Below are 26,257 nucleotides of genomic sequence, written 5' to 3' on the forward strand. Positions count from 1 at the left end.
CCACGCTGGGTGATGCACGGCCCAGGAGTGAGTGACCTGAACCAACAGGCACATCAGGCACCGTCACCTGCATTTTTCCCTCTGCCTCACGTATGGGTCACCCACACAGCTCAGTGCATTGGAAACGCTTTTTATTTGAGGAACAGCTGTAATTCAGAAGGAACCGCAGAACATTTCTCTCCGAGCATCTCAGAGGCACTCATTATCGCGACTGCTTTGGTGAGAACAGCATTCCTGCGATGGAAACCTGCAAGTTTTGCACAGAAGACAAAAGTACCAACAACATAAGAAACAAATGCAATCTTACCACGAGAAATTCTATTATTTCATAGCATTTTCCGACTGGCCTAGGCTAAGAGGTTACAAGCATTGCCTAACAACTCACAAGAGGCTATGGGCTGGCTTCTGCCTGGAGCTTGCGTCTTCCCCACCAGAAGCTAGTTATGGTTGGTTACATGGGAAGGGATGAAATTGCAGCAAATAAATGGAGTGCGCTGACAACCCTGAGAGTCATCTTCCATGAGAAGAGGTTCTGATGGGGGATTAAACTACTCAGTTATCTGCGGCCTTATTTGCACGCCGGGCATGCCCTTATAGTACGATCTGCCCAAGGTCTTGGTCTTTTCTCATGGCAAAAGGACAGCAGAGAAGGGCAGTAACTGACCTTCATTGCCCTCAAGGCCAAATATACCAGAACTGAGGTTGATTTGGCCACACCACCTGTAGGAAACTCATCTGACAGCTACTGGCCTCTTTCCTGCTCTTTATCATTCTGCCTATTTTTAAGTAAATAAGGCAGAAACAAAGCAGAAACATGGCAGCAAGTGGGAAAAGGTTACTATTTGATCACACAATCAAGTCTAGCAAGATCCATACGCCAATAGCTTGATGGTAATCAGGGTTTTAGTTTTAGCCATCTTAAATTCTCTAAACATATTTACCATAATATAAATATATGTATTTTGCATAGCAAACATTATCATAACAGAAAAACTCTCTCTCAACTGGGTTTCTGCTCATTTCCTACCCATAACTCTCTAACTTTGGCCAACACACGACTGCTGAAAGGTGCCCTTGGATCCACATTTCCTGCATTAGCTGGTTTTGTTACTGTCGAGATTGGCTTTGGTCTTGCAGCTGTAAAGCACGAGGGAAAAACGATCAGCCTTGTGCAATCAAAGCGATGGTTAGTTGTGCGTTATATTCCCCCCCTAAAAACTACCTTCTCTTGGTCCGGACGAAGGCAGATGGTAAGGCTTGGCTCTCTCTACAGCCAGCTGCCTCTGACCTCTAGGAAGGGTCTTGCCGTGCTGGGCTGAGAGAGAATTTCTGGCAACTGCTCTCTGTCTCCAGCGAGGAGCACGATCGTTCTGATGAACGAGAAGCGTAAAGCAAGAAGTTAAATAGTTACAAGAAGTTCATAGCACGGAGCTGTCGGTGCTATTTCGAATTAGGGAATACGTTTCCTCTACAGGTGCAGTAAAATACACCCCCTGCACAGAGCGGCAGCCAGTTCTGCCCATCAGCGCACACCAGCTTCACCCGGAATTTTAGCCAAGCGGAAGGAAGACTAGAATAATAGCAGAACCTACAACTTTAAGCTAAAACCATGCCGGCACCCTGCAGAACCTCATTCTGACACGCTTGTCAGCACCCACAAGTTTCACGTGGCTGACAAAACAGCAGCCTTTCCCTTGTTTTTCCTGAAACGCCGCTGCCCCAGGTGACTGAATCTCCAGGGCAGCGGCGGGTTACGTTGGACAAGAGGAAGTGAGGATTAAAATGAGGAAGAGAAAGCTGCCTACACACCCCTTCCCCCGGGATGGAAGCTTTCAAACGCAGGACCTCAACCTTCCAGAACCACCCCATGAGTTTGCTTCCCTGGGAAACTATGGTTCTGGAAAGCAGCAGATGGATCACAGAACCACAACAGAAGTTCCCATAACACAGAATTTGACCTGCCTATGTTGAGACTCAGAAGTTAGGTAAGAATTTCTGTCCTAAAAGTGGTAAAACGAAAGCTGTGGAATTGCAGACCTCACGCTATAACTTGAGGAAATAATAAAAAGAACAACCCATGATGCAAATGTTGCCTGTGGGTTGGCACCCAGAGCTGCGTGTGAGATACCAGAGATGACATACAACACACTCTTCATTCCACAGTGACCCAAACAACCTCCAATCATCCGAACCCTACATAACGTGCGTCGCTGAATATCTGAATGGTAAGAGTGGCTGACAGGAAAGATACTTATTGTGCTGGTTTTGGATGAGAAGGGGTTAATTCTCCTCACCGTGGGGGGCGGCTGCCTTTCCGGCTTCCCGCGCTCTGCCGCGTGGCGGGGGGGCGGGGCTGGGAGGGGCGGGGCCATGGTGGGGCGGCTGACCCCGACTGGCCAATGGCAGGTTCATTCCATACCATGTGACACCATGACCAGTATATTGAGGGCGGGCAGTGGCAGCGCAGAGGCGGCGCGGCGTTGGGTCGGTGGGCGGCTGCGGCGCGTGTGGTTTGTTTCGGCGGTTCCTTCCCCCTCTCCCCTCCCTTCCCCCCTCCCCCGGGGCTTTGCGCCTCTCGTTGTTCTCCTTTACATTGCATTTCTACTGTTGTTTCTTTTAATTTTAATTATTAAACTGTTCTTATCCCACCCCACGAGCGTTACCCTTCTGATTCTCTCCCCCATCTAACAGTGGGGCAGTGAGCGAGCGACTGTGTGGGGCTGAGCTGCCGACTAAACCACGACACTTATTTAATCCTCAGACACAAACAAACTATTTGACGTGGAGTCAACAACAGCCCTGAACACAGAATTTCCAACTTCACAGGGTCGCTTTGGAGAAGTGAAATTTTTTGTTCAACTTTTAGGTTCAGCTGTAACGAAAGGTGCAGATGCTTATTGCAAGTATTTCAAAGAAGGGTGTGATAAAGAAAGCAGGATTCTTATTGAGCACTGTTAAATCTAGTTAGTAACCCCTAAGAGAACCTTGCACACTTGGCCAGGACTTTTACGCTTACCATGAGATGAACGTTCATCGCCTGGTTCAGCTGTGGGGCTGCCGTACAGTTGGCACGCTGCAGGTGCCGGGCTAAAAGAATCTCATGAGTCCGTAAAAATTTCTCCAAACACTTCTATGAGAAATAACACATTTGAAAACTTATATGATGACCCTGCCTCTTCTCTTGGCAAAGACGGGGTTCAGATTTTCCTCTTGCCCACACTTACTTGTTCAGAGTCTGTGAAAGGCAGCCTCAGAAAGTCTTCCACTAGTCCCATCTCCCGACAGATGTCATACATGTCTTTTAATAGCTCTTCCTCCTTTAACTGAGTGGTGTGCTCCTGCAGCAGAGCCCAAGCCTCCGCCATGCACCTGTAGTTAATTTTGTGAGACGTAAAGGCGTATTAATGGTATCACCAAAAAGATGCCCCCCAGATATTGTGCTCAAAGTTCAAAGGAAGTGTAGGGGATTGTGATTTCTAGTGTTTGTTCTCCACCTCTCACAGTATTTGAGTGCCAAAATGGTGGCAGGTATTTCTTTACCTATTGGACAACAGCACAGTGAGGAAAAGCCGCACTTCGCTACAGCTGGAGGCCGAGAGCTTCATCACCTGCGTGTATCTGAGGGCTCGCCCATGCTCTCCTTGGCACATGAGGGACTGAAGAATTCGCACGTCTTGCCACGACACAGGTTTGTTTGCAGTTGGTTCAACCAGCAGGGCCAGGGAGCTCTGCAGAAGGTAGAGATCAGGTTTCTTAAGATATAGAGACACACACGCGCACAACAAAACGATTCAAAAGTGTCTTCAGTAAGGGTGAATCTCTGTTGAATAAACTTAGATGGTGACTAATGAAGGGCTTGGTACCGGACAGGTAAATATAAATGCTGAAGTGTCTGCAGAAAAAAATATTCCGTGAGCCGTACAGAACAAAGGGAGTCCTTTGACAGGAGTGATTCACACCTGGCCAGGATAACCAAATCTCCGTCGGCAAACATCACCTCTCATAAAGACAAGTCATTCTCCCAGGCAAACAGGTTATATTAACATTGTGACGGGCAAAGAACAACCTTCAGCATCAGAGGGAACATGAATTAGATTGAAGAGTCACTTTTGCGGTCTTCTGTCTCAAGTCTTGCTGCCAGCATGGCAGTTTGAATAGTTAAAGTCCCCAAACCACTGCTTTTGAGAAAGCGCTCGACTGCTCTGCTGAGAACAACCTGAACAGACGGCTTTGGCAAGTCACACGTCAAGCATTAACGCTGACTTCTTCATTGTCTTAATCCATTTCCTCTCAACGTAATTAAAACCAAACTGCAGATCATCACGTATTGCTGAAGGTGCTGCTGAAGCAGCATTACAAAAGAAGCTTCCCATGTTTTATCACCTGGTATCAGCTAAGCACCAGGGTTTTTACATCATTTGATAGATCATAGCATTGTATTGCAATGTGTGCCCAACTAAACTGTCACATGCTTACATCATAGTCCTTGTGGTCTAGAAGCCAAAAACCTCGAATAAGCTTAACAAGGCCCGAAGGGATGGCAAAGGCAGCTGCGAAGGAGTCGACGGAAGGTTCTGTTTTGTTCGGAAAGGGATGCGTGATGTCTAGCAGCAAGTAAATTGTCTGATATCAAGTATCGAATTAAGGCTAATAGATTTGCAAGACCAACAATTTATCACATGAAATAACATTATTACTATTGTTAATAGAATATTAATAGATACTAAAAGGAAATAAGAATATCATAGTGGTAGGACGCAGAAAATACTCATGTATTAGTCTTGCCATTTCATGCTGTTGCAACCTGAAGATAGTCAGGCCCTAACAACAAAATTGCATTCTGAATAAATAACCAGAAAGACAGACTCTCTGATTTCTCTAAGGCATTCAGAAAGGTTGCCTTTCGATATTTAAACAGTCCCGTTGGAAACTCAGGCTCCCTCTTTAGTCACTGGAGCCACCAGCTGGACATTCAAAACACGAGAACGGCCAATGCTTGATTATTAAAGCAAACAAATTCTACAGCTGGTTTCTTCCCTCCTTTCCAGCGTATATAAAACAAGTGAAATTAGGGTGTCCTTACAGCACAGCTTAGCTCTGCATGATTAAAACTGGATTTAAACCAGTATGTGGATCACTCATCGGCAGTGTCGTTTTCTCTTTCTGACAGCTGTTTTGGGGGGTCTATTCTCATCAGAGAGCTCCGGGGTGCAACAGCTTTAAAGCCCCTGCTCTCTAGGCTCCCCTCTCGGGTCAGGCAACACACAACCAAAGCAACACAGTGTATTTCGGCAGCTTAAAAGTTCAGTTTCTGCCCAATGACTTCTCCCTTCTCTCTCTCTATTATTCTGTGTGCCCGCACTTGTAACAGCACAAAAGCAAGCCCTCTTAGCTGTGCTGGAAAATGGATGATTTCAGCAACATCAGGTCCTGGTACACCACTGTCAGAAATCCTTTTGCTCTGAAGCAGCACATTCTAGTGCATCGCTCGAGGAAGCAGCTGTTTGCTACAGCTGTGGGTGCTTCAAAAATGAAAAACAGTTTACATTTTGAGACAATCTAGGGGAGCTTTCTACCTTTAACATTGCTTAGTAAACCTGTTTTCTCACATCAGAAAAGACTTTGCAACAAAACATTTTAAACATTCCTAAACAATCCACAGTACAAATAAATCCAACAATGCTTCTGTCTGCGACTTAATTCTTAACTACACGTGTTCATCCGCAGTGTGTTTGAAGCACAAATTAGAAAATGCATCGAACGCGTAGGTGACAGACATTTCAGACCCCTGATGCGCGTATACTGGAGGTGTGACAGAAATAACTCCAAGGGATACGATTGCATGTTTGTGGCTTTCTTCAACGCCTTCTAGCAAATAGAGCTCCAGCAGTGCCTGGAATGAAAAGGTAGAAGCTTTTTAAAAGTCCTCTCTTTGAGAAATCATTGGCTTTGGGGGAGGGCTGGGCTGGGGCTGGGGTTTGTGGTGGTGGTGGTGGTTGTTTTCAGGGAACACAACACTCACCTGTAAGCTAGGAGGTGGGTATTTCCCCATTCCTCCTTCATCTCTCTGCCACATCTCCTCAACTCGGTCTCCCAACTGGGAAACCATCCCATCGACCATCAGGCAGTCAGAGTCCCGTTTGCCTCTGGAACAAAACGTAGCGAGGATTTGACAGAGGAAAACACTAATTGCGGCCTCTCGGTGTCACAGATTTCCTCCAGCCAAAACAAACCCAGCTAAAGCTCCCACGACTCCAAGAAAGGAACAGACAGACAAAGGCATGATCGTGACTTGAAATAGACTGGAAAGAAATTTCGGAGTCAGGTGAAAGGTGCTCATTAGATCCTAGTGAATTATTAAAGGAGCTCCAAATAGGAATCCAAAAAGCTCCCTTATTAAGGGGAAAGTTGCAGCGACCTTTTAGTTTTCAGTTTTTCTTTTGTGCCGCATTACTTGTAATACAAGGGCAGTGTGAGCAAAGCTACCCCAAACCTCACGCCCCCAGCGGGAGCGTTCCCACACACAGCGGTGAGACCCCAGCACGGCAATGTCAGGCTTTGGTCTCAGCACCTCGCTTCTGTTACTGAAAAACAGTCACGGTCAGAAAGCTGAGCCCGCAGCTGAATTCTGGTATCCCCTGAAGCAGCACGTTTGCGCCTCTGCACGTGCCATCACGGTGACGGAGGGCTGGCCTGTGAAACACTGCATTCCTCAGAAGCCCATCGCAGGCTCCTGCGGGCTGCGACGCCAGCCTTTCATTTCCCGAGGAGGACGAGCAGAAGCAGCACGCTGGAGGTGGTGCTTCTAAGGAGCCCGTGAGCCTGTACGAGAGTTACCTGAGAAGGACGCGCAGGAAGAGGAGCTTGAAAGCCAGCGCCTGACATAGAGCAGCTTCCACCTGGACTCCTCCTGCTGCACCTTGTTCACGGTGCCACAGCCACGGCTACTTGAGGACTTTCTTTAGGTTACAGAACAGTTGCCAAAGAAAAATCTGTTCTCACCTAACCCAAGGCACATCACCATTATGCTCGTGAGCCAGCCCAGGAAAGGGAGCTCCCGTGAGGAAGGGGCTTTTATCCAGTCGCCAGGAGAGCGCTGGCCGTGCCAGCTGCATGTGACTCTGCCCATCTCCTTCAACGACACCGCGGTGCTTGGGAGTGGGAGATTTGGGCCAATCCCCTTATCGCCATCTATCACTGGTCATTGAGAGAGATTATTTTTGCTTTGGTTTTTGTTTTGTTTTTTTTTTTTTTTTTCTAAAACACGCTTTCTTCTGTGCCCAGAACAATTGCTCTGCAAAGGCCGTGCCTTGCTGACCTGGCCGTGACTGATCCTGTCCTCACCACACGACCTTTTCCAGTGGTAACAAATGACACAGAATTGCCAATGAATTACGTGCACGTCAAAACAATGATGATACCAACAAAGGGCACTAAGCAGAGGTATATATCAACATTTCAACACGGGAAAGGAACCTCTCTGTTCAGCAGGACACACGCATCACTCCAGTCAAGAGTGTTGCCAGCAAATGCATGAAGCGTAGCAAATACAGCTGCTGATGGAAAAGCCACTCGCTGCCGCTTCTGAATTTGCAGTGGAACTGCTCTAGAGCTTTCCTGCACGTCCTACCTTGATAAACGCTCCAGTTGCTGTCGATGACCAGCGTAGTAGCTCCGAATCAGAGGATAATTGTAGAAAGGTCTAGAGAAACGCATCTCGTAACCTACAGGCAATAAATAAGAAGTAAGTTAAAGAAGTCATATCACATTTTCAACCTACAGTTTTTGACTAAAAAGACAGAAGAACACACAAGCTAAGCATCAAAAGCACAGGCCAGCCTCCGACTTTGAAAGAAGGCCATCCTCCTTCTGCCTTTGCTAAAAGAGACCTACGACACAGGAGTCAATTCCTCCTTGTCCTAAGTGCCATTTCAAGCTTACAGGTGATGTAGCATCCAGAACATGTAGTGTCAGCTGAAGTTCACTCTAAAAAAATACCCCCAGTTCTCAAAGGGAATGGGTTTTTAAACGTGTCACGTGAACATGCGTAAGACAGTTAAGGCTGACAATAGGGTTTATAACCCATCCAAATGATGAACTATTTCCAAGGTGTATTTTTTCCTCAAACAATCCGTAAAAAGTTCAAAACACGCACGTCAGGCTTTTACTGTAAAATCAAGCATTCCCGTGTTGGTGCTTTAGGAGTTACTTGTTTACAATCCCAAGGATTTCAAGCTGTGGGCACGAGCAACTCCCTCCCTCAGAGGCTTAGTGCTGTTTCTGAGAAACACCCCGGAAAGAAACTGCTTCCATCATTCTACACGACGCAGTTGAAAAAACAGTGAAATCTCAATTTCAGCAGCAGAACTTCAGCATCTGCTGTCACTGAACGGGCACGACTTGGTATTGATGAAGCCTTGACAAAACCATGGGGAAGCAGGTGTTCATAGGAAGCACTGACTGCTACAGACGCGTGACAGTTTAGGCTTACCTGAGCCCTCGGGCAGGAGGCGGGACCCACAGAACCAGAGGACCACTCGTGCATACAAAGCTGCGAGGCTGGTCACCGCCAGCTTATTTATCAAGTCTGCAAAACATGAAAAGAAGCTTAAGAGGACTGTTGGTGCGCAATTTCTTTTGTTTTTTATAAAGCTCCCCTCATTGCACTAAAGAGAAAGTAGAAAAATAACACGGTAGAAATCTTTGCCTGTGCATTTTTCACTCCGTATCACGTCCTTCTCTGAAGTAAAAGCCCACAATCACAAGCAACCCTTACAAAGAAGAAGATTCACTGAAGGTTTAATAAAAAAAAGTGAAGTTGGAACTACTAAATCCACTCATGGATAAGGCACCTGTTCTTCACGTAGCAGAGACGTTTACTCTAGCAAAGGGATTTTCTCTTTTCTCCTCAATATGCCAGGAACAAGTTCTAATAGAAACAGCTACAGAAACTCATGCAACTCACTTCACATGTTACTCATTTAGGCTTCCTCTCTGATTTTAGTCATTTCCAATCCAATATTTGCATGCAATCACGCACTGCTAGCTGACAATCAAAGGGAGTATTTGTCACAGTGCCACATCCCGTTGCTGTAATTTCAAGCCGGGTGCTTGCACAGCTCCTTGCTGACCGCAGCCTCCCCACCCACTCGCACCAGCTCCCCAACAAACTCTTGCCCTGAGCTCAACGCGCGGTAAGTGGCAGCCCCAACCCCTCCCAGTTAAGCCCCTTCTCCCTGCTACATCTGACTTTCTGCCAATCAGCAAAACCAACAGAAGCTCCTCTTTCCACAATTACAGCCCCAGCATCGTTCCAAATCTTCATAAGACATACCAGAGAGTTAGAAATACTGTGACAAACCTTCTCCGGCGAGCTCTTGTGCCTCTGTTAGAAAACAGTTCAAGACTGTGCTAAGGTTGCTCAAAAGCAACTGGCGGTGCTGCAGAGCCTGTAACCTCTGCGGGTCAGTGGAGCTGCAGGAGCCGCCAAACAGCGCAACACCTTTTCAAGAACAGGTATGAAATCGTTAGCCTACAGAGCCATTGCAGAGTTTCAAAGTGCACTTCCAGATCTGCGGGCAAGACCATCTACCAGCAGATCACTGAATGAGCTCAGCTGGAAAGACTGACTCTAGGTTTGCAGCATGGCTGCACTAGTACTCACATATGTCATCAAATTCGTCTTTTGTATAGATCACTCTGCTCCACGTCCAGTCAAGGGCAAACTGTAAATTAGCAGCAGAACTTGGCTGCTCTTTAAAAAGAGAGAACAAAAAAGAAATGAATCAAGAATTCCAAACGAAGAAACCATGCAACATAAAAACCACATAACAAGTCTTACCTTTAGATGTCCAAAGCTTAATGCAGCCAGTCAGAAGCCCTACAGAACCTGTCTGGGCAGCAGCTGACAAGACCGCCTCTAACTGCTCCTCCTAAAAGTAACAGGCGAAATCAAAGGAGAATCCCACCTGCTTTCAACATCCCAACCACCAACAGTAAGTGCTTGTTTCTAACCCTACACTCACTCAGGCATCACAGGCTGGGCTGCTTGTTGCTGTGAGGAGCACATGGAATTTTTCCCCTGACACGTCAACTTCCCAAAGGCTAATTCTAATCTTTATTTGCATGCCTCTGCATCATCCTCTCAATTTACTGCGTTCCAATTAACTATTCCCAGCAACGTGCCCTGCTTATACCCATGGCACATGGGGTGCAGAGAAGTTTGCCATCAGGAATGCGCGAAGGGGACAGAACAAACAGAACTCTGCAACGTTTGCATGGAAGCAGCGAAGCCAAGATCAAGCAGCTTTCCAGGCTATGAAGACATGAAGCAGTTACGACACCCCAAACATTAAGTTGTCATTTCCCAAGATGACAGAAAAGAAGTGAAACATTGATGTTCTAATAGGTTTCAGTTTTAGGCGCTTCAAACACTGTGTTCTAATGCCGTGGCGATCCTTCAGAAGGGCAAAGCACAGGCAGGCACAGACGTGCACTGTTAAGGAGCAGCTTAGTGCAGCTGGTGTTCTGGTACTTCTTCCAGGTGAAATGAACATAGAAACATAGAATCATAGAATCCTTAAGGCTGGAAAAGCCCTCTAGGATCAATGAGCGCAACTGTCAACCCAACACTACCATGTCTCCTAAATCAGGCCTCAAGTGCCACATCTACGTGTCTTTTCAATACCTCCAGGGATGGTGAGTCCCCCACCTCTCTGGGCAGCCTCTTCCAAGGCCTGACCACTCTTGCAGTGAAGGCATTTTCCCTAATATCCAACCTAAACCTCCCCTGATGCAGCTTGAAGCCGTTTCCTCTCGTTCTATCGCTAGTGACCTGGGAGAAGAGACCAACCCCCACCTCACAACAGCCTCCTGTCAGGCAGCTGCAGGGAGCGATAAGGTCTCCCCTCAGCCTCCTCTCCTCCAGGCCAAACAACCCCAGGTCCCTCAACCTCTCCTCATGAGACCTGTTCTCCAGACCCTTCCCCAGCTTTGTTGCCCTTCTTTGGACACGCACCGGCAACTCTATGTCCTTCTTGTCCCGAGGGGCCCAAGACTGAGCCCTCATCAAATTGTCCTTTTTAGGGCTTTTGCTTTTTGTTTGCTTCTTTCTTTGGCTTTTTAAGCACATTCACAAGTATCTTTCCCTTCTAAATAAAATCATCACATTCAAAGCCATTTCTACACGTTCGAATACACACATCAGATTTCCATCTTTTTCTGAAAACCAGTCTCAGACAAGGAAACACACCGAGTACGACTTACGGTGGCAAACAAAACCCCAAACCAAGCTTCTTGTCCCTAATTCTGAGATTTGTCTTACTCACATTCACAAGCAATTCCTGCTCAAATCCCTAACAAGCCTCTGAATGATCTAGTCTCAATTCAGCAAAGGGTATGACAAATTTCTGCATTTCCCAATTATTCCCAACGTGGAGCTGACATCAGATCACCCAATCTGAATGGAAGAGCCTACATCAGGCTTGCAAAAGAAACAGCCTATGGGCCAGGCCAACCTGCCAAGACGGTCATGTTAGCTACCACACTGTGCACAAGGGCTCTTTGCCCCAACGCACCCCCACAGATCTGGAGAGGAATCCAGTAGAGAGGAAGATGAGGGCAGGGAAAGACTGCTCTCCCCTTCCTACCAAGTGCTCCTCTGCCTGAAGGTTGTTCTGAGGGAACGATGCTTCCTTTTCTCCGTTCTGTCCTCTTTTCCCAGCTCATCAGGGATCAAAACCCGAACTCAGGACCACGCAGGCAGTTGCACTCATTGATGAGAGAGAAGGAACAGCTTTCCCCGACTTTCTCTTCCTGCTCCTACAGCAGCGCTCTCTTCCTTTCTAGACATTCAGTCCCTGATCGTGCTTCAACGGGAGGCAACGGTGGGTTTACACTCCCAAGAGGGGACCTCAAACATTACATTTGATAAAACTGGCAGGGTACAATTGCAGTTACGCGTGTGGATGGGCAGGAGGAGCATTAAATAGTCCCTGACACCGAAAGCAGCGCCATGGAAAGCTTAGGAAAGCTCCATCTCTTGACATTCTCCATAAAGACACAGTAAAAGCTCACCTCCTTCTGGAAGCCGCTGCACGTCACATGAACAACTCCAGAGCTCAGCAGGCACGTGCCATCTGCAGAGACAACGAACGTTGGACAACATTCCATACTCTCACCGTGATGGTAGCACCAGTTTACATTTTTGTCACAGCAACCTCTGGAAAGGTACAACTGAGTACCCGTTTTCCTCATGACATCACTTACAGCCTTTTTTAGAAAAATAATGGCTGAGTGTAGAAATTTTACCTCCGGGGCTATCGAGGTGCTGCGCTTTGAGCTTCAGCCCAGAGTCATTTCATCTGATCACCAGCACCACCTCACGGGCTGCGTTACAGAAGCACCCAACCCCCAGACCCAGCCGCCTGTCAGGCAGGTGTCACAACAGCACACACTTGGTCAGTACAACGTCATCACAGTTGGGTGGGGGGGGGGTTGGGGTGTTTCGGTTTGGTTGGGTTTTTGCGTGACAAACAGTGAACAGGAGAACCAATAAATGGCATTTGAGCTCGGTTTAAGCTTATCACTACTCAAAGCCGTGTAATACCTACCAAAATTATAGGTGCTTGGATGAAAACACAGCTCAGGTTGTGGGTAAGAAGGAGGAACTCTCCAGCTTAGGCTGCGCTCCTGCACCACAACATCCAGAAGGGGGTTTGGAGCAGTCGTGCTTGTCACAGCGTCCAGTGACCACAGTGCAAAATAGGGGCAGTCCTGAAGGGATTCTTCTGGCCTGAAAGAAAACAAGCGCAGAAGCTAAACGCCGACTTTCCAATGAATTATGGGGAGGGATACTGAAACCAGCTTCATAAAAACCTACCTTAGTGAGCCTGGCTTTTGAGCCTCATACCAGCAGTCAAAGTCAAATACACCCAAATAAGTAGATGGTTTTCCCTGGCTGCGTGTGTTCACTTGCCAGCTGAAGACGGAGACACTGATGTCAGGAGATATGACTGGAAAAGACAAGACATTGTTTCTTATTGGGAGAAAATACAATCTATCTGACATTTTCAAAACATCCCTTTCTATTTTGGCTTCATTCTGTTACGTCACTCATGAAACGCAACACTTGACTAAGAAGAATTTTAAAAATGTACACCACAGCATCACCTCTGTGATAGGTTTCAGTCATGCTGCCCCCCCTTTGCGAGTTCAACCTGTATCCGTCCTAAGACAAACCCAATACACAATTGTCAGGTAATCAAGTTTCCCATACAGTAAGAGTGCATCAAGATGGTTAGAAAAAAACAAAAACCAAAAAACAACCCACCACCCTAGGAAAACATACATTGCTGCTTTTAGAAAGCATACAAATTCTTGTCGTATACACTTGATCACTCAGCTGGCATTCTTAATTTCCAGATTCGACTCGATTACGGGTGTTATGAATAGCTCCTTTCCAGCACAGTCAGAATGAAAGAACACAATTATCACACAAAACAAACACCAAAACCCAACCCCAACAAACAGGAGGCTGGAACAAAGAGTTTAACATCAAACATTGACCATGTTACACTCGGGTTCTCTCAAGAAGTGGCATGGTCTGTCGTCTCTGGGGAGAAGGCATTCTCCAGATGTGAGCAAAGTGGGGGGTGCATCCTTTACCCTGACAGAGCAGGGAACCAGGAGACAGGTCGTTTGGCAAAATGGGTCTCTGTTCTCTGCTGAGTTCATCAGGGCTGCTCAGGGAGCCTCCCACGCTTTACTGTGTGTCATCGTGAGCTTCTGTGCCCTTTCACTTGTGTGAGCCACTGAAACTGCCTTTGAAGATGTCAATTAGTTTCATAAATCAGAAGCCAGCTGCATTTCTAACCTCAACCCACATCCAACAGAAGCTCATGTGGGCCTACAACTTGAATAGTTTCTGGATAAAAGCTAATGAGGAGCCATCAGAAAAATTACAAGCATTTTTCCATGCCTCAGGCTTCATGAAAAGGGGACCGAAAGGGCCTTTTTTGTTGGTTTTGGTTTGGGTTTTTTGGTGGGTGCGCCTGTTGGTTGTTTTTGAGAAGGTTTTAGAAGGCCCTCTCCTCAGAATCATGACACAGGTGGAGAAAATCCAAAGGGGTTTTCATTAGATTTTGACACGCTGTTGTTAGAGGATGGCACCCCAAAAGAGGTGGAAGCTGCCTCTTCAGGACTAAGACAAAGCTAATAAACACAAATAGCCTAGAAAGTCACGCCAGTGTGGTCTTTGTAACAGCAGACATAAGTTAAGGCCAGTAAGAAGAGAGGGAAGGGCATTCACACACCCAAACAAAAGGCTGTGAAAGTTATCACTGCAGCCGGCTCAGAGATGTGCTCAGAGCATCACTGGATGTGCAAACCCAGAGATGCACATCTCATTATTGCAAGGGAATGAAAGACACCAGAGGAGTTTTAACTGTCGATCCGGACAAGGGAAGCCAGAAGCTCTTGCTTTAAGAGCTTGTAGGTGTAGGAACCTATTAGACACAGAGAGGGCAAAGTGCACAGGCAGATCATAGACTCGTAGAATCATTTAGGTTGGAAAAGGCCCTTAAGATCATCGAGCCCAACTGTAAACCTCATACTGCCAAGCCCACCACTAAACCCTGTCCCACAGCGCCACGTCTGCACGTCTTTTAACTCCCTCCAGGGATGGTGACGCCACCACTTCCCTGGGCAGCCTGTTCCACTGCTTCGCAACCCTTTCTGTGAAGAAATTTTCCCTAAGATCCCAACTAAACCTTGTGCTCTAGACCCTTCACCAGCTTCGCTGCCCTGCTTTGGACACACTCAGCGCCTCAGTATCTTTCTCGTAGTGAGGGGCCCAAAACTGAACACAGGATTCGAGGTGCAGCCTCCCCACCGCCGAGTAGGGGGGGACGATCACTGCCCTACTCCTGCTGGCCACACTATCTCTCATACAAGCCAGGATGCTGGTGGCCTTCCTGGCCACGCGGGCACACTGCCGGCTCATCCAGGTGCTTGGGGAAGGTATCAAACAGATCTGGCCCCAGGACCGAGCCCTGGGGAACAGCACTCGTGACCGGCCGCCAGCTGGATGCAGGTGCAGGCATAGGTTGGAAGAGGGGAAAAAAGAAAGTTGAGGGAACATTCCTAAGCAATGGAGGGGATGATCTGACTGTTCAAAGACGAGAGCTGGAGGAATAAAATGACTGACTGGTGTTATAGAGGTGACCCCACCAGACATCGCTACAGCATGTCAGCAAGCATTGAAGGGAAAAATAGGGTTTATTTTAACAAGTCCCACAGAACCTAAGCACCCAGTTTTTCCTTTGAAATAAGCCCAAGAAGTTAGTCTATACAGATATTGAAGACTTTCAGGCTGTGGGTATGGAACAGCATTCACTGCTTGGATGCCAAAACCATTTAGTTTAGAACAACCAAACACGGGCATCAGGAACAAACCTTCATCAACGCTGTCTTCTCTGTCAATGCAGTTGGGAAAGATTTCTACAGCCTGACAGCTGAGTAGTTTGGCCTTGCTGCCCTGCCCTCTCAAGGGAAAGGCTCCACCCGTCAGATCCAAACTGTACTTTTCAACACAGGATGCCAAACCCTGCGGAAAAAATCACAGGCGAGAGAAAGGTCATTCTGAGAGAAAAGCAGACATTATACCTCAGTAGGAAAGAATGTCTATGTCTAATAGAACCTGCATATTGTACTGTATCTCTCCCAGGCGCTTAATCTGATGGCAAAGAGAAACTACAGCTGACAAGCAAGAGAACTGAGTGTCAAACCGTAACGGGTAAGTTTGGCCGTAAAAGCTTTGCACTTTTTCAGAACTGAGCATTTCCCTCGCATTACTGGTTCTAAATGTGTTTTGCAGAATTCCTTGCACCATCCCGGTTTCTTCACAAACCTACGTATTTATCTAGAAAGAGAGATCTGAAATAATGCCATACATAGGCATGCAAAGCGCTTTGCTCCATGACTTGATCACAGAACTGATGAAGTTAGAGGAGTCGTGGCCTTCCAGCAGCCAAAGCTCTCTTGCGAGGCATTATCTATAGGCACACACCGCTAGAGTGAAAGCCCATCCCTCGGGAGTAGCCATGAGAACGTCTTACTGAGTCACCCTCTTCTCTCAAACCACGTCAGCTCCTGCCAGCTCCTCCTCTCACCTCCTCAGGGACTGATGGGTGAAATATGCCTCCCTGCCTTCACCAAGTGCAGCCAACAGCAAAACAACCCGGCGGACATGGCATGCACGTGGGCAAGGCGTTTAGGGGCACGAATTCCTACAGAGTCAGCCAACTACTTTGAGACCTACAGAAACTCCAGCAGGATTGTGTGGAACCTCTGAGACCACCAATTGCTAAGCAAGCATTGACTGAAATACTGTCTTTCCAAATACAGCACTTGGTCAAATGCTCTACCCTACAACACATGGGTGTGTGGATTGTGGACAAAGAGCAGCTCTACAGTTAAAAACCAACCAAACAAAACCAAAAGCTAAGCAGCTAAAAATCTCCAAAAACCTACCAGAAAATAAAAAAATTGCTTGTACCTCATTCTACCCAAGTTTCCTAAAGTTTCAGAGCTCTAGAAGGAACTGGCATGAGACAATCCATTCTCGTATGACCTGATATGTTACATGTAACTCACCTACTCTGAGAACAGGCAAGCTTTCTCTTAACCATTCTAGGAAATACTACTAATAAATATCAAGGCTGTAGAGCACAGATCCTCTCCTACCGCACCTCAACAGGAAAGACATGCTCTGAATTAAGATTACTTTCCCATCAAAAAGATTTTGCAAGGGTTTCAGGCGTAACACTGAATAAAATGATACGTTCTAAAAACGCGTCTTCTATCTGTTAGATAACAGAGAGGTAAGGCTAGTTCACCTCTATTTTAAACACAACCTCTTTGGAGCCACTTCTAAAAATTTACATATACTTTTTTGACCAAATCAGACCACTCTTTACTGTATTTGCCTATTTTGCTGGCTTCAAGAGCAGAGTTCGTAGGTAACGCAGCCAAAAAGTAGAAAGAGTTCTCTTTAGAGCTACTAAGTTTCAGGACCAGCACCGAAGAGACCCTGCAGGTGAGCGTCATGTGAAGTCCTGCTGACAGAGCTCAAAGGGAAAACAAGGATTTAAACCTGAAGACCGGAACAGAATAAAGCTGTACGCCCGTGTTTTAAGGAAGGGAGACAGACAGAACCTTATTCAACTCTGCAGTTTGGTTAAACAGAGCTACTCAAAGCCCTGTCTTCTCTTCCTACAGGCCATTCACTTGGTGTTTAAATGAAGAATCATTTTCTTTGTAAAAGCTGCTGCCTCTTCAGGAACTGAATTTAGACGGGCTCTTTGCAGACGGCCCTGGCTGGAACACACGACACGGCGGTATGAAATTGTATGACTTCTTTTCAAAAAGTATGGGCAAAGGCCGTGCCCGGGAAGACTCAGCAAAAGATTCTTTCTTTTTAAGTCATCTCTGAATTGTCATGGTCAATATTCCCCCTGCCAACTTCACTGATACTCCCTTAGGGAAAAGGACTCTTTCCATCCTTTCACGGACGTGCACGTCTTACCTCGTACATGACTTGTCCTGAAGCCAAGGGCCTCCTGTCTGCGAACGCTAACTGCAACAGATGTAAACTCACGGCATCGCCTTCACTGGAAAAGGTACAAATGATGACATTTGGTTACAAAGCTGCTTTATAGTCCTCGTTACCCTTTCCTTAGGTCTAGGCTGAGGTTTCCTGAATAGCACTGTCTCACTGAAAAGAAAAACAGCCCTTCCCAAAACCTAAGAATTGGTCACATTTAGCTGCTAAACCACAAAGGAGGAAATTTGGACACTAACAGCTTCTGGGGCAAAGGCTACCCATACAATCTGGAAGCTTCAAGATGTTCTGTGGAGTAAAAATGGTTGGGAACAGTTCTGGGCATTGAAGAGCTCGCAATCAAAACTGCTTTACAGTCAAACTGAAAAAGATTGCCACTCCATGAGCAGCCGAGCTGAGTAAATAGCTTGCTGATGCCGAGAGGGGCAGATCTTTCTCCCCTTCCCTTCCCACCAAAGCTCCACTCCCTCCCCTGCACACACGGCACCTTCCACACCCTCCTTTCAGTCATTAGCCCAGCAGGAAACCACCGACTTGGCTGCTGAGCACCTTCCCTGCCAGCCGAGCTGAGCTGGCTCACCAAGGCTCAGGCTGGCACCAGGGAACCGGCCATGCTGTCACCTCCTCCTTTAGGGGCAGCAGGCTGGTGGATCCGCACCGTCAGTGCTCTGGAGCTGCAGCCTCCGCTGCGCTCCATGGTATTTTCATACCACGGTGTGAATATCAGGCAAATCATGAAGCAGTCATCAGGAAACAAAGGAAGCCATTGAAGAATGCCAGCACAGAAATAGAGCCACTGTCGCTTTGCTGCCTTTCAGCAGGGAGGAACTAGTAGGTCCCTCTCCATCCCTGTTACATCCTGTACAAATCGCACCGTCAGCCCCTTCCATACCGGAGAGAATCTCCTGCACGGCTAATTCAACAAAACAAATACACGTGGGTCAACTCTAGGTGAACAAATGCTCAAAAAAAAAAACAACCAGTGGCCGATAGTAAGCTTTTATTCACCTTTCTTGCGTCGACTGAACAGCCCACAAGTAGCACCAGTTGTGAGGATCGTGCTCAGGCTCTTGAAAAGTAACGGCGCAGACAGGAATCCTTCCTCCTTCAAGCTGACAGTGGTGCCTGCAGGGTTAACAAAAACAGAAAGCAGGTGAGCCTGGTGGCCCTGCCTGTTTGTAGAAGGGGAGAAGCATCTTCTGAGCAAAGAGCCCCTGACGTGCTTCTCCTCAAGGCACAGAAGGTCACACTCCCGTCTCAAACAAGGGAGTCACGGGAGCGACTGCTTTTGATGCAACAGCCACGAGGTGAGGAAATTACTGTCCAGCACGGGCAATAACCTGGCTTTATCTCCTCCTCTGCCTGCGGAGCAGGAACATGAAAGATTCCTTCAGCTGCCAGGCAAAAGATTCTTCCTACTCTTGTCGCCTGCTTCAATATTGAACTGAAAATGCAGCCTCTCTTCTGCACAAGCTGAAAACAGCGCCAAACACCAGTAGTGTCTTGTTTCTTTACTTGGACTATCTAAAGCCTTTCTCCTCCAGACTTCTGAACCTTCCTTGCACCTTCACAATCTATTCCTGCCACCTCACTATCCCTCCACTCTCTATTCATGCCGCCAATAGTTCCCGGTGAGTCACTGCAGATTTGCTTCAGTGAATCCCGATCTGAATTGGGTCAGATATTCTAGGGGGGATTGCTCTTTGGCAGAGCTGAAATCATCTCCCTCATTTCTCTGTTGCTTATCCCTTGACATGACCCTTATTCCCCCTCCAAGTGTTCCAAGCAGACTTTCATTCCCATGCATCGCTGCCTTGGCATGGGTCAGTCCCCTCTTTTGGTCGAGGCTGAAATGTGGGAGAGAATGTCTTTTCAGCCACAGATCAGCTCTTGATCCTTCACGTCTCACTCCTTTCAACCGGGACGCTTTAAAGAATATGATCACCACAATCCCATCATTAACATACTTCAGCCTTTCAATGGGTGCCCTCATTGCAGGAGCTGGTTCTGAGAAATAATGTCTACAATCTCTTTCATTGAAACACACACAACTCCTGCTGTCACTGAATACTGCTGGTGGAACAAACTGCCTTATGGAAAGCAGCTCTCTCACACCCTGACTGCTTGACAGAACCCAGAGAAGGGAGCTTTCCGCAGTTCCTCAGCCCACGGGCACAATAAGGAGAACAATCCCAGCCCGCTGGGCAGAAGGCGGCCCACTGAATCCAGGTATGGCTCAATGGTTACTTCAGAAGGGGATTCCTAAACAGGCCAAGATTACACTCCACATTTCCCTCCCTGAAAAAGGGCTCTTTCAATTAACAGACTTCCTCCTCAAGCAGAGCCTTGAGAGCCCTGCACCTCCAGGCGTGACCAAATGCAAAGGCCGACTTACTCCCGCTGCAGAGTTTTCATATTCCACAGTGACAGGGAGCCGTCGGAAAAACCCACGGCGAGCTGGTTGCTTCTGCTGATGTAGCACAGGGTCGAGAGCGCTGTTCCTGAAGGACACTGTAACTGAAGGTAGAGATGTCTCCCTGCTCTGCTCACGGTTGCTCTTCCTTGTGAAACGCCAGCAGCAGCTCTAGTGACAACTGTTAGACCTGCACGCACAAAACCACACAATAAAGGAATGCGTTAGGCCATTCAGGTTGCATTTGAAACACTGACGTGACAACATGGATGATCTAATTCTACCGTCCCCGGCAAAATACCCATTGATGCAATACTTTGTCTGCTCTTCCCATTCTGTACGCATTCAGAGCACACAGGAACTCTCTGACTGGACAGGTATCCTCGCTCCTATTTCAAAACCAGGTGAAAGCGAAACCTCCATAGACAAATTCTTCCTGGGCTCTGCACATCAGGAGTTTGGGCCTCATGGTGAAGCTACTTGAAGTGACACCAGCTCCCGAGGCCACTCTTGTAAGAGCAAAAACAGCGTATGCAATCCGAGTACACCAAGTACAGGTTCCGTTTGGTGAAATGCAGGGATTTTGGTAAGGCATATTTACTTTAAAAAACAAGCCTCAACTTTGCCCCAAGTCAATGAACAGAAGCAGAAGAACATTCCCAGGAAATAGGGCACGTCCGACACACCTTCCTGTCAGGCAGCTGCACCGCCTCGGATGGTCAGATTCCTACCCCTCACTGGTGAGAATCACCGTGACAGAGGGACCCTGGTGGGAGGGGGTATTTGTAACCTTAGGAGGAGTATGAAGCCACTCCCATTTTTAATCCTTTCAGGGCCAGACGATGTCAAACCGCCACCTGTCATCAGCAGCCATAAACGTCTGCACAGCAGTAGCTTCAAAGCGGGATGCGTGTTGTTGATTGAAAAGACACAAGTTTTCTTACTTTTCCGTTCAAGTTTAGAAACCGCAAGCTCACCCGATGGTTCATTCTCCCTCTGACTGCAAGAGAGATCATCCAAACCAAGGTCCACCACAAGCAGATGACCAACATCTGTCGCCACCGCTGCCACGCCACAAAACCCTTGCAGAGCCCGGTGCAGGTGCCAAGGCCTCACGCTGGCTCCTCCGGGGTTAGTTATGGGCTCTACAGCAGTTACCTACAGGAAAACTACAAGTTAGTATTTCAGCTCTTTGACAAGCTTTGAGAGAAATCACTCAAAAGTGAAGCCAGAATCAGCCCATCAGAAGCAAGAAAGTAAATACAGGTTTCTCAGACTTAAAAACACAGCATTGATCCCAATTATATCCAGACAAAACAAACAAACCAACCAACCCCCAAAAATGTCCTGTACAAAAATCCGTTACTGCCTTCCGTTTACGGGGTTTCCTGCAGGGATTTCGCTGAGCTCACTCCAACTGCAATGGTGCAGTCTATTATCACAGCTTACCAAGTTCCATTTTCCACTTAGAAACCATTAACTCGAAGACAACACAGAAAATCCGTTAAATGCAAGAAACTTGACCGTATTTAAGGGACTGGAGTAAGAAAGGCCAAACTCACTCTCGCTCTCCCACGGCCCCCAGCCCGTCAGCACTGGGATACAGCCCACGCCTTCTTTGCCAAACAGGTACTAGGGCAAATCTCGGCTCTCAGTCAGACGCGGCAGCGGCCAAGTTGCAGGGGAGACACACCGCTGCCACGGCAAGGGAGTATTGTTACAGAGAGCGGAAGGGAGATACCAGCTTAGGGAAAGCTACACCAGTCCTCATTTAGAATCAACAGAGCAACCAGGGAAAGCAGAAAAGTTTTCAGTGCCGAAACAGCGGCAAAAAGCCCAGCAGCTGGTTCGCCAAAAGCCAGCTCCGGCTGAGGAGAAGCGCACGCTGCTCTGTAACACGCGGAGCCGCCTGCCAGCAGCTTTAGTACAAGGCCCTGATGGAGACAGACCTTTCCGCACCTGCAGCCCCTCCCGGGACAGCCCTGACGGCTCCAGCAGAGACACCAGCACGTGAGGGCTCCTGCACTAAGGCTCCACAACAAAAGAACACGGGCTGCCCTTCAGCCTCCTTGCATAATGTCACACAGTGACACCAGGGAGCTTTACATCAACAGCAACCTGTTACACGACAACGGAACAGAGCAGTGAGCACCACAAGGAGTCCTTTTTTTTAATATATTGGGTTTTCTCCCCAGAGGTGGGGAAAAATTGACCAAACCTCGAAGCCCCAAAGTTCTCTCCTCTCCCGTATCAAGCACTTGCTGTGACTGCGCTGCCTGGCAATCTGCTACAGAATTTACCTTTCCCCTGGGCCACAAGAATTCTACTCCTAGAAGTGCCCGCAGTATTTGAGACAACTTTATATTGTTTCTGTCATGGTTTCAGCTGGGATAGAGTTAATTTTCTTCACTCTAGCTGGTATAGTGCTGTGCTTTGAAATTAGCATGGAAAAAAACCTGTTGAGATAACACACAGATGCTTAGGCTGTTGCTGGGCTTTGCACGCTCTCCTACACTGCTGCCAGCTCCTTCTGGGAACGAACGCAGAAATCCTGTCTCAGCTCCCTGACTCTGCATGCTGCCCTTCTGCCTCACACAAACCAGCAAGAGTGGGGAAAATACCATTCCAGAGCTCTGAAACATGCAACCGTTATAAACCAATTTAATACCGTTAATGGTTTCAATTCAGATTTGCTTTTACAAGTCTGAATGACTGCACGTCTATGCCAGCACACAGCTTGCCTTTCCATCTCAAACGCTGAGATTTATCAGGACGATCGGCAAACCCACACAGCGGAGCACCAACCCAGCTCAGCTCGTTAGAAATCACCACCCCACAAACGCTCACTGCCCGCAATCACACTGTAGCGCTACAGACAAACAAACCCCGCCTGGATTCTAGCAAGTCAAACCAAACCACGCTCTGGAAAGCTGAGTAATACGGAAGTATTTATCTGTCGCAGATTCTAAGGTGGTAAAGACAGAGGGAACCTTGATGTTCCATTACCTTAAGGTGACTCTTGTCTACACTCAGATAAGGAGCCGAGGGGAAAGGACGTCATCTGAGTTTATGGGTTAGAGAGGGCAGGGAAAATTAGCAACGTTACACCAGAGTATCCCACCGGCACAAGCACCATATGCAATAAGCAGAGGTTCAAGGGCTTCAGGCTGAAAGTCAGTCTGTAACCACCTGCCAGGTAACGCAGTGAAGCCTGTTTTTTCCCATCCTAAGTCAACAGAAAAATGTGCTTTGCTCTAAAGTCACCTGCTTGCTAGTCCGAGACTCCTGGGAATGTGCCGAAGTCAGCTACAGCACAGCCATGGAAGTCTGAGAGGTTTTAAAGACAGTATTTCTGACATAATGAACCATTCAGGACATGTATGTTACCAACACTTGAAAGGCAGGGTGAGGACGAGTTCTTTGTCACTCTGGCTATAAAAAAAGGTAGTTTTCAAGGCCTTTTTGTCAAAGTGGAGAATGAGGTAACTACGTGCTCTACTGTAAAACCAGAAAACTTGTTTGACTCTCAGCAAACTCAAAGGATAACGGTACCGTTAACCCCACGATTTCACATCAAGGTGCTCTCGACTGGACGCTCTGCAGTGACAGTATGATGACACAATAGAGACAATGGACGTCCTAGCAAAGAGACGCTCCAAAGCTGCTCCTGAAACAGCGTTATGCAGCACCTGACAACGTTTCCCCCATTAAAAAGCACCTACCCTTCCTGGCAGAACTACTGCTGTAACCACGCTTGATGTTCCAAGATCGTACAGGCAGAGAACACTTCCCTCTGCTTCTCTCAAGCCAACCAGCAGCCCCGTTCCCGTCTGCCAGGAAACCTCCTTCACCACGCGGATGGTGGGAGGCTGCTCACGGGCTCCACTGAAACGGTGTGCAGAGAGCCGCTCTCCCGTCACAGCGCTCACGACCTCCAGCTGAGGGCCACACGCCAGCCAGGCCAGCCCATCTCTCCCTGGAAGAAGAGAAAAGGCTGGCTAAAGCAAACTCCCAAGAGAGGGTTGAAAACAACGGGAAAATCACACTCACTGCCCCTTTGCTTCAACACAAGTACCTCACAGAGCAAGAGAGGCTTACCGAATTCCAGTCGATTATTGAAAATCACCCACTGAATCCTCAACCAATGCATCGTAAAATGAACCACCTTATGATTTTGCATTTGGACTTGTCATTCCTGCACTGAAGAATTCTGCTTGTTTGGGATAAAGATTACAATAGATTGGTCTCTAGTCTTTATACCATATTCAGCTTGGTTTTGCTAGAAATCATCTAAATACATATGAGAATACAACTCCTAAAGCATACTTCAAATATGGCAAAATCTCAGCCAATTCTTTTCTAGTTGACTAACTTTGCTCGACACACGCCTACTTTGGGCAGGGGTTTGGACTTCAACAAGGAATTACCTTAAAATGGGCACTGCGGGAGCCAATTTCAACTTTTACACACGCTGATCACAGAGAGAAGTTAGCACATTTAGTTTCACTGAACTACTTCCAACACAAAGGGAGTATTAACTCAACTACTGCACTTACAGTCACACAGAGAGATTCTACATGGTCTCAGCAGAAGCCCGGACACCCAGGCAGGCCCCCGGCTCTACCTTCAGATCACCGACAAAGTCAGCTACCTCATCTGCTCAGCCGCTCTCAGCAGCTCTCCCGGGACACTCCTCTGCGTCCCATTAAATGCTCTGCAAACCTGGCTGCAGCGCCTAACAGGGCTTTCCTCTTCCTTCTGTTTTTAGTCAGGCTAGGAAAGAAAAAGCAGGGGGGGTTGCCTCTCTAACACTGTGGGAGAACTAGTTCTGCACGGGATGTTATGATGGTACCAATAAATACAGCCCAAAACCACACCAGGACTTTTTTGAAAACTGCCTTTCATTCCATTAGAAGTTGAGGAGGGCTCACTGACTTGCCCGTGTTATTTTAATAGCTCAAGGCTGGCGCAGGCTGTTGTCCTTTCAAAGTTTAACTCTACTAATGTTTTAATGTTAACATTTTTCATCATTTTGTCATAGCTCATCCTTTCTGTTCTCTCAAAACCTGACGCACCTGAGCAGCACCAACCTGACACAGCTGATGCTGTGACCCCGTGCCTCAGGTCACCTCCAGGCAGTAACAACTTCACAGCAAGACCCAATTTCAAGGAAAAGGCTCACCTCTGGAAAACCGCCCGCGCAGCACAGACCCTCGGGTGAGCTCATCTTCCCCAAGAGCCTGAATGGTCACCTCGGGAAACTGCAGCAGGCTGCTCGTTACCTGAGCCGCGAGGTCTCGCATTCTTCACTGTGAATAGAGAAGACAATGCCAAAAGAGGCTCCTGACAGCCATCGACATTTTTGAGATTGACAGAACTTTCATCCCTTTGCCGTGAATAATCTCCCGGCCACCTCCTGCGGCTCTTTTCCTTAACAAAAGGGCACTCAGGACAGGTTTGGATCTCACAGCAGAGCAAAAGCAGAATCCTTTGCTTTTCTGATGCCTACGAGATCACCAACAAAAAGGGACGCAGGGGTACTGACAGGATAAACAACACGGGAAAAAGCCCAAGACACTGGAGTCAAGTCAAGCAACGCGGCACGAGTCAGAGAGTGAGTTTTGCATTAAAAAGCTCCAGAAAATAAATAAAAAAGAACAAGTTGAGAAATTACATGTTTGAGCAGAATCACATCCAGCCAAGTCAGTGTTCTGGGATGTCACCGTTGACTGACATGTAGTACATGAAAGTCAGATTCAAAGGCCAACAATGTTACGGGCTTACTGAAGGAAAAGCTAAAGATACGGTCAGTCGCAGCTGCAGACGTGATGTCACAAACCAGGTTCACTTCAGTGCCACCAAAAGAGAGGCCTTGCTGCTGCCCCCATCTCTCCATCTGCTCCTTCCTTCTGCTCCTGTATCCCTGTGCCTTCCCTTGCCCTGACCTGCACACGGTTTAGAGCTCCTTAGGAGCCACATTAACTCCCCAAGCAGACAGGGAACGCACCCACAAGAGCAGAGAGTTTCCCACCAGCTTAGAGAGTGAAACGGGGTTGCAGAGAGAGCCAGCAAGCATAAAAGCCGGCACAAGGAAGGAGGCAGGACACTGCACCGGGGAGAAGGAGAGGGGATTTGCCCATCTCCATTCTGTGGCCGTAAGCCGTCCTGCTAGCTCATGCACGTGTGAAACCACACACTCACTTTGCAAGGAGAGCTGCAAGAAA

The 26,257-nt window shown here is 47.6% G+C and overlaps 1 protein-coding gene across 1 annotated transcript; it reads right to left on the bottom strand.

Annotated features, from left to right (window-relative positions):
* Nucleotides 1-1,241: 1,241 nt before the first annotated feature.
* LOC135317465 (protein ELYS-like) lies at nt 1,242-25,336 on the bottom strand (the record flags this gene model as incomplete). The annotated part of the gene is made up of 19 exons (XM_064473759.1): nt 25,216-25,336; nt 23,756-24,009; nt 21,011-21,191; nt 20,016-20,223; nt 18,629-18,745; nt 17,585-17,669; nt 15,454-15,604; nt 12,881-13,013; nt 12,612-12,793; nt 12,076-12,137; nt 8,492-8,579; nt 7,631-7,724; nt 6,023-6,146; nt 5,837-5,893; nt 4,477-4,623; nt 3,541-3,728; nt 3,225-3,369; nt 3,017-3,130; nt 1,242-1,370 (listed from the first exon to the last, which is right to left on the bottom strand). Coding segments are annotated over exons 1-19 (2,580 nt in total), but the record flags the coding sequence as incomplete, so codon positions are not given.
* Nucleotides 25,337-26,257: the final 921 nt, after the last annotated feature.

Source organism: Phalacrocorax carbo, chromosome 26 (genome assembly GCF_963921805.1).
Source record: "Phalacrocorax carbo chromosome 26, bPhaCar2.1, whole genome shotgun sequence".
Taxonomy (NCBI): domain Eukaryota; kingdom Metazoa; phylum Chordata; class Aves; order Suliformes; family Phalacrocoracidae; genus Phalacrocorax; species Phalacrocorax carbo.